We start from the raw sequence: 9,277 nt of genomic DNA, 5'->3' as shown, positions 1-9,277 counted from the left end.
ATTAAAAATTTGAAATGAGAAATGTGAAATGCTCACAATTATTTTTGGTTCCAATGTAATATTTGACAAGTGAAATTAGAAAACAAAACTCAAAAACTATGTGCAAATACATCATATCTGATAAACCAGAAGTAGGAACACATCAAACCCGACAAAGTTGACTATATAGAAGAAGGAAGAGCACCAAATACCAAAATATATTAAACTAATAATTTGAGTTAATTATTATATAATAGACACTTATTTTAGGTACTCAATGAAATTTTAGAGTATTTTGGGTATTTATTCGGGATTGAGTTCAGGTTTAGTATAAGTATCTTTCTGGAATTATGAATTTTTAGTTTGTTCAGATATCCATTTGGGTTCGGATTCGGTTTGGATAAAAACCATAACCCAAAATATCGTAACATAAGTCCCATTCAGTATTTATGTCGGATTTAGTTCGGTCGAATTCATTTTTTTCATGTTGGTTTCGGTTTGGGTTTTCGGATTCGGTTTGTTTCCCACCCGTAAAAAGTATATTGAAAGATAAGGGCCGACGCCATGGACATGCCTCATCCAACATCGTATTTTTGTATGTTGTGGGTTAATGCCCAAAAGACCAAATCAAAGATTAGGGTTGATGTCATCTGATCTTTTTGAAAATCAGATTTATGTAACTAGTAGCAAAGTTTCATCGGAGGGCTATTTTAGTGATCAATTTGTTTTTAGTTCAGTCTAAATTTTATTTAAATTGGAATTTCTTAAGTATAGTTAATTTCTTGGTCAATTATATTTTCTTGAGAGAATTAACAAAATGAAACACACTAAACTTTAGTTTATTTCATTAGGACTTTGTTAATAGGCTATTATCCCTTGATTAATCTAATTTAACCTTAACTAAAATAAAATAAAAACACTAAATTAAAAAAAAAAATTCTTCCTCAAAGCCCTTTTCACTCAACCTTTGTATCTCTTTCGCTCATCTTCTTGCTGAACCCTATGTTCTTCTTCTTTCTTCTTCAATGGTGATTTCCATGTATGCTATATATATCGTAGCTTCTTCTCTTTTAGTCCAAGTAGTTTTGTCCCTATCAGAAGACTCCGCAGCAGTTCCATCTTCTAGAGATTTTCATCAGCAGAGCCACTGGTACAAGCATTTATATAACTGATCTGAGTTGTTGTATGAAGCTCTTAGTCTCTTAGATCAAAAAAATGATGAGGGAGTGAACGAATGGTTTTAGTGTTGATATTTCAATTGATTGATTGTTTGAAGCCTGTTGATGACAAGATCACGGAGATTGCTTCGTGAGAAATACTTGAAGCAGCACAATGTGAGGGATTGGCTCAGAGTTATTGCAGCCAACAATAATCGTAACCTCTATGAGTTGAGGGATTTCAACATCACTGAGAACGAAGCAGAGGAAAATGGCTACAAAAATGATTAGTTTCTCTTCCTCTCTCTCTCTACAATTGTCACCGTCTTGGTAAAGATATTATTCTAGTTTGATTGAAGTGAAATACACTTTCATTTGTGATTGCGCCGTTAGAAATATTAGTGATTTAATGTATGTTTAACTATAAAGTAGAAAGATGTATTTAATTTAACAACTTACAAAATAAATGTTAGGTCCAACACAATGTTTCTGTTTAATAATATAAACTAGATTTTGATCCGCGCTTTCAAAGCGCGGGTTTATTTTCTTTTTGTTCAATGGTCAAAATATTTAGTAAATGTCATATTTCATATATTTGTGTTTTATTTTATAAAAGACTTAAACTTTTTATCTTTCTTTATCGTGTTTCATTTTAAATGACTATTTATGTTTAAAAAATTAAACTTTATTTTTTTAATGAATTAAATTGGTATAACTCTGATAAATTAATTTTCTTATGTGGTTAATATTTTTAATAAAAATAATTATATACTTTTAATAAAGATTTATACTTTTCAATGAAAAAATCAATTTTTTTTTATGAATGCTTAAATTATATTAAGAAAAGAAAAAAAATAATTAAGAATGGTTGAAAAAAAATTATTTGAATTTGGACTCAATGGCCCAAAGAAAAAAAATGTGAGAATTGGATCTGATTTCTTAATCGGCCCAAATGGTCCAAGAGAGATCTGATGTGGACAGTGGGCTGGATCCGAAAAAAATGGCCAAATATAGAAGTGTTATTAATATTACTTGATTGCCCTTAATGAAACATGCAATGTTAGTAAAAAAAGGGCACACTAAGGTAAAAAGGACAATAGGATCCTGCTTTAATAGTATAGATTATCATAGCCTACCCGGATTTACGGTAATTCAATTTCAGTATTTTTTGTTTATTTAAAAGTTTACTCGGATCTGGTTATGAATTTTCATCCATTTCATAAACTTTTCCAGGTAAAATTGTTTTAATAGGCTAACTTACTATACTTGAATACAATCTTCAATAGGTCAGGCCAACTCGATGGGGTCGTTTTCCTACGTCCAACAATATTTGGTCCAATAAACATAAGATAACCACACATTAAGTCTTATTCCCAAAAGAAATGACAACATCAAACTCCTTCACCGCTGCCCAGCACAAAGTACCCCTTGAGCAGGTTGAGATTCATTATTTATTACAAAAGCAAGAAACTTAGATGATAATAACTTGGTAGAAAGATAGATGATAACTTCCAATGTATTTGATCAAAATGCATTAGATCAAATAGACACACTGTTGGGAACACCCATCCCGGTAAGGCCTGGTTCAGAGATAGGCTTCAAAAGCTCGTACTTAACAACACCTGCTCCAGCTCGATTCTTTAGAGCAACATCCACGTTCCTCTCATCTATCACTCCTTCTAGGTATTGGAGCTTGCCTTTGAAACGTTCATATGCAGCATAGATGACAGGTTCGTGGGCCCAAGACGCTTCTGCGTTTTCTCCTAGGTATTCTTCATCTGGTGAATGTGTCGATAGAAGATCCAAAGTCAACATCAATTTCGTCGCCTGCTTCTTCGACGGGAATGTCTTAAGCATGGTCTTCTCTGGATCCTCATAGAACTCTTTTAGCTCTTCCTCTGTCGGTTCTTCCACTGGCATTTTTATCCTTGATGTGGTTGGTCGGTTGGGAAAGTATCCACCATATCCGTACTGTCCAAAGTTTACAGCTGCATGGTGACCTGAAGCCACCCAAGCAATCGTAGTCACCACTTCAATCAAGTCATCTTGTGTTTTGAGGACAGGCCACCATGGTTCATTTTTCTTGTCTCCATGCCCTATGTTCCTCACTTCACTCCACCATCCTTGGAGTTCCTCATCCAACTTGACCTGTTCCGCATTTGGATAATAGTGATTCACATAGTCTGTTACCCATTCCTTAAGTGCATCCCACAGCATCAGACCGTCAGTCGCAAATGGGTAATCTGGTATCGTCAAGCGAACCCCATGTTCAGCCGTCTCATCTTCCACAGCCAGACCCCTTTGATATCACAAAATTTTAAATGTAAAAAGTTGTTAGCATAATTAGTATAAATCGATGTTCAATAAATCATTATGCGCATATTATGCGTTTTGTATGAGATTATTGCTTGTGTTTAGACCGATTTTTTGAATGCTTATTTAAAAAAATAGGTGTAGAAAAATCATTTCATTTAGATCGTGTAGAAAAATCATTTCATTTAGATCCGAATGGGCGGACGCCTTGGAGCCAAGTTTTAGAACACTTAAATTAATACTTACAAAGAAATAAGTATAGTCTTAATTAGGAACTATGTACCTGCTGATTAGGTCTGCAGGTAAGCCTTCCCTGTCGAACCTCCATAGTTTGTCATAGACATCTGAACTTAGCTCTAATGAATACTTTCCGGGCCAGAAACAAGACTCAATGATTCCACCTGCGTTGACGAGACTTTGGCGTCCACGAGCGTTGATCTCCATCGTGTAGCGGAAGTGGGGATGCAAAAGCCTATAGATAGGATGCATGGCACTTAGTTGTCTGTTTGCCGCTATAATGTATGGCTCCATACAGCAGTGAGTCCTCAGCCTGTAAAATTTTCCATCTCTTAACAGCAATAACACATACGCAGAATCTTCCAAAAATAAAAATAAAAAAAATAACACATACGCAGAGCCGTGCAAGCATTCATAACGAACATAAGCGGTTGAAAATAAAATGTCTTAATTTGTATAAAATTAAATACTATTGTCACAGATGAAAAACACCGACAATATACAACATTCATTCTAAACATAATTTATCCTATTCTTATTATGCAAATTGATGACTAAACTTTATTTTTAATATCCAGAAATCGTTTTAATGGAAAAATAACCAATTTTACTTCATCATATTTTTATCTTATTTTCTATTATTGTCAGTTTTTCTATTTAAAAATATTATCTAGGTATTCTACTAATAAAACTACGAAAATGTCATTAGAAATCCCTAAGACCATAAGAATCAATCTTTTATTACTTTCTTTACCCAACCCATATTTAGCTTATCCAAATTACTATAACATAAATCCATACACTATACATAGATATCTTCTTTTATTTAGGAGTAAAATTAGTATACTTAATTAAAAATGTTTTAATCGAAAACAAAAGATGCCATATTAAGTTTATAAAAAAAACGCTGCCCTAGGCGAACGCTTCATTTTTCATAACAGAGGCACGGCTCTGCACATACGTCTAATGTGTATAACCATATATACACGAGAGGATCAAGTTCGTTCAATACCAGTGGGAAATAAGCTGGTGATAACCAGCGTCATGAGTAATAGCGTGAGTCTTAGCAAGACTCCATAGCCAGCAGGAGGTAGCATCATATCCTGGCGTGAATACCTGCCTCCATTGGGGCCTGTTTACATCTTGGGGACGAGTCAACTCAATGGCAACAGGTCTCAATGTGCTATCATCGTTGAGGAAGAATAGTGTTCGAGAAGCATATAAGGTGCTATCATCCAACTCTCTCACTTTGTTCACATACGGTAGAAGCAAATCATGATAGTCCAACATGAACAATCTCTTGTTCTCCAGAGCCTGCATGCACACATCCATTGATATTTATTCATTATGGAATTACTTCATATGGATGGATGGATATATATATATGCTTTTTTCTTTAAAACATGTGGATATTAGTTAATGTTACCTCATCAAATGACATAACTCCTTTGATTTCTCTTTCCACAATCTCACTTGTAATGAGTGAGTTGGGATCACCATAAACCGCAGGGTCTAGTTTGCTTTTCAACGGCCACTCCTAGAACAACAATGTGATCTCAACTAGCTTACTTTTTCTACTTTTAGTTTCAAAACCGAAACATGATTTTCTTTATAAAAAGAAGTTCCATCAAACCATGTACGTACTAGGTGACTCTTCTGTGCTCATGCACGGGTATAAAAATTTACAAAATAATCAATTATAATTAATATCTTTTTGCTTTCACTTATTGATCAATTTTAAATCCTATTATAATCAATATGTGTGTGAAAACTAATGTATGAAAATTAAATATCATGTTATGTTTTAAATAAAATTATGTTGTTATCTCAATTTAGTATGATATTGTATATATAACAATTTAGATAGGTTCAATTATTCTTTTTGGTATATTAGATTGTTTATAATTTTCAACTAAATCATAATTTATTGTGGTTTAAAATATATTAAAATCAGATTATTGTAATTATATTTAGTTCGATTCATCATATTAATTTGTTAATATATTTTAGAAAAATCTCTATTATTTAATGTATAAGTTGTTTTAGGAGGCGTCAACAAAAAAAAAGTCGACAAAAAAATTGTTTTAGGAGGAAATAGAAATAAAAAGTAAGTGTTACTTTAGTTAGAATTGCACTAACCAATATAAACAGTGATGTTCTGAAAGTTATATAAATAACTAAATTATAATAACTGATTAATGTTTTGCTTTCACTGGTTCATAAAATTTATGAAGGTTTATAACTTATGTCTTGAAAAATAAATATAATTTTTAATTATATTGATAACTCAGTTTGACATATAATTCTAGGTATAAGAATTCAGACCAATTTGATTATTTACTTTTAAAAAAAATTGCAACAATTTAACTAAATTAAAGTAACTGTTTTTCTTGGTTCTAATTATGGTAAGATATTGTGAATCATTTTGTTATTTCATTTATTTTGGTTATTCATCTTACATTAGTAAGTATTTTATAAATCTTATATAATTTCTATAGTCCAAAACTAACATTATAAGAAGAAAAAAGAAACAACTTCGAATTTAAAATTAGTAGTAACTTTTATTTGAAAATAGTTAATATTTTCAATCCGTTAATATGTTCTAAATAAAATATCATAACTACTAGATAATATACAAAATAAATAATATGTTTTTATGTATTACTGAGTATATATATATTTTAAACGATAATATTTTGAAAATTAATTAATTGTTAAACTAATTTTTATTAATCCAGTATACATTTATTACTGAGTTTTGAAAAAAAAAACAATGTAAGAATTGTTTATAAAAGACTTTCCAAATAGTTTTACAAAGATTTATAGATATTTTCCATTTTGTTATTTAAAAAAATATTAATAAAAACTAAAATAAAATTTTTGATTATGACAATTACAAGAAGTTTAATTCATTAAGGTTATTAATGTAGTTAGCCGTATTAAAAATTAACGTGAACACGAAACATAGAAAAATGACTTCTACGATAATATAGCTATTAGATAAAGCGTATATAGCTTACTTGAACTAGCCCAATGCAAAGGGGATTAAGGCCAGCAAGTGTCTGGCGAGCAAACTCGTCGTCTCGGATCCATGAAAATCTATCCTCTGAATCAAAGTAAATGATACAGTAAAGTGAGATTAATTGTAGCTAGCTGTATAGAATTGGATATAATAAATATATAAATGGAGGATTAAAAAAGAGCTTGTTACTGTCAAGGAGGATAGGGGAATCAAACTGGAGAATATCATCAGCTTCAGCAACAGCTTTGACAAGTCTGGGGATCAGAGGAAAAAGGCCAGCCTTCTTGGGAAGCTCGATGCCTTCTTCAAAGAGATCTTCTATGGACTTGAAGTGTGGGAAGGGCATGTTGGGATCCACCAGAGCAGCTTCAATCTGTGGGAACACAGCAGGAAGAGCCGCCAAGATTGTCGTGCCCGTGAATGCAGTGCCCTTGACTGTGGACCACTCCTCGTCTCTAGGGACATAGAAATCCCCTTTGCGTGTCTCAATGGAGGGGTATTTTCGGCTTGGTTTGCGACCAGTCTTGCACCGCCTTGGGTATGGATGAGAGAGGCCTCCCATAACGGGACGGGCAAGTTTTGGATCTTTGTCAGGATCACCCACATCGTTGTACACGTCATAATCGTAAACGCGCTCAAACTTTTTGAGTTCACCATCACGCTCACGGTTCTTGCCTTGCAGGGTCTCCAGCTCCTCTTTTCGCAGCTGTTTAAGAGGCTCAGGAGTTTGGAGAGGCAAGTAGGACTTGTTGGAGAAGAATGTCCGCTTGGTTGGGTCATCGGACTTGGAGGCCACCCACGAGTTACATGTAAAGGTAACGGGGCCGTCAGGTAGCTCAAGCTTCATTTCCTTGAGGAATATCTCTCTATGGGCCTCGTTTAAAACTCTGATGGCACCCACCGCTCCAAAGTCTTTGGGCATGTCAAATACACACTCGTACTGATCCTCACCATGTGCATCAATCACTAAACGTCGTGCGTGATCCTTCACCGGATCCTTCTCCATTAGCGTCTCTGACATGTGTTAATGACTTGGTTAAGTATCATTACCAGTATTCACTACTGATGCATTAGCCTACTTTTTACTTCTTATATAAAATAATAATAATATGTTTGCTTGATAATTGTACTCACGGGGGTCAGTCTCGGCGCTAATAAGCTCGACAAGCAGTGAAACTCCAAGCAAATCGGTGAAGCCAACGGAAGGTAATAAGCCTTGTTTGGCCGTTATAATTCCCTTTACTTTGATTTTCTTAACTCTTTCTTTCGCTCTCCAATCAATATCAAACTTTGAGGCTGTGACCGTACATCGTCCTCTGAGGTTTGGACGAGGGCACAGCTTGTAACGATGTCCTGCCGAGAGGGGGTTGATGAGTGCTGATGGTTTAGTGAACTCAGAGCTGAGACTCTTTGCTATGTTTAAGGTCTGGAGACTGGACGATGCCTCTTTACAAAACATCTTTTATCTGTTTGCTTTTCTATTTTGCTTACTCTCTTGTGCATCCCCGCTACATCTATTTATACAAGTATAGAAAATATTAAATCTTTTTCTCATTTCAAAAAGTAGAAAAAAATGTTTTCTACTGAGCTATCAACAAACTTTCTCAACTTACTATCTTAACTTCATAATATTAAACTTTCTTCACTTGATATCTTAAATCAAGTTACATTTTTAATCGAGTTTTTTTTTTTTGATAATCCAAGGAATCCGAACACTTGGAGGGAACCCAACTAGCGCCTAAGTACACCTCCGCAGAAGGCATCCTGGGATTAATCAAGTTTATTTTGATTCATACTCTTAGAAATAAAAATATATTTGATAAAATTATATATAATTTGAAATACTTTCTTTTGGGAGAAAATTATGGGAGAAAAAATTGAAGTGTTGATCACTCCGGAGTTGCATAGACTAATCAAACTTGTAACTTTTTAAAGACTCACCAATCAATTGGAGCTTCAGATATACAGCAATAACCACCAAATTAAAACTGTTGTTCTATCAGTTTAGTAATATATGGTTCACATCAAATGCCAACCATAATTTTAATTTTTGATCACATATTTTTTGAATTATGTATCTGGTGTTAAGTTAATTTAGAACAGATATTTTTTATCGTTAAGGTATAGTAGTTTAAGAATTCACTTTTCTAAATATTGATTAAAATATATTAATACTAAAATTATTAGTTCTCGTATTTTTAGTATGCATGATATGACTTAAGAAATAATTTTGATTAGAAATAAAAATATAGTTGTTGATTAAAAATACTTTAATAATTTATTCATATATTTACTATTAAAATTCCAATTATTTGAAATAAAAAAAATTACATATTTATCTTCTATAACTGATTACAGTTTTAGAAATATAAATATTTAGAAAATAAAATTTAATTGTCAAATATATTTGAATTCATTAGTAGTACTAATATAATTAGGTTTGGAAAAATCAAATCGAGCAAGACTTGTAAAAGAAAACTTCTCACATAATATTATAATAATTTGTGATATTTTTATTTTGAGATACTTTTTAATTTTTTTATTTCCAGAACATCAGAATAAATTTTTT

At 32.7% G+C, this 9,277-nt stretch overlaps 1 protein-coding gene across 1 annotated transcript; it reads right to left on the bottom strand.

The window, feature by feature from the left end:
- Nucleotides 1-2,481: 2,481 nt before the first annotated feature.
- Nucleotides 2,482-8,207, bottom strand: LOC106377836 (lipoxygenase 2, chloroplastic-like). Its single transcript, XM_048760145.1, has 7 exons — nucleotides 7,843-8,207; nucleotides 6,898-7,722; nucleotides 6,707-6,792; nucleotides 5,113-5,223; nucleotides 4,699-5,000; nucleotides 3,733-3,999; nucleotides 2,482-3,435 (listed from the first exon to the last, which is right to left on the bottom strand). The coding sequence occupies exons 1-7, from the start codon at nucleotides 8,165-8,167 to the stop codon at nucleotides 2,676-2,678; spliced, it is 2,676 nt and encodes an 891-aa protein (XP_048616102.1). The 5' UTR covers nucleotides 8,168-8,207; the 3' UTR covers nucleotides 2,482-2,675.
- Nucleotides 8,208-9,277: the final 1,070 nt, after the last annotated feature.

Source organism: Brassica napus, chromosome C6, assembly GCF_020379485.1.
Source record: "Brassica napus cultivar Da-Ae chromosome C6, Da-Ae, whole genome shotgun sequence".
Lineage (NCBI taxonomy): Eukaryota > Viridiplantae > Streptophyta > Magnoliopsida > Brassicales > Brassicaceae > Brassica > Brassica napus.
The sequence above is the reverse complement of the archived record's forward strand: the minus strand, read 5'-3'. Positions and strand labels throughout refer to the sequence as shown.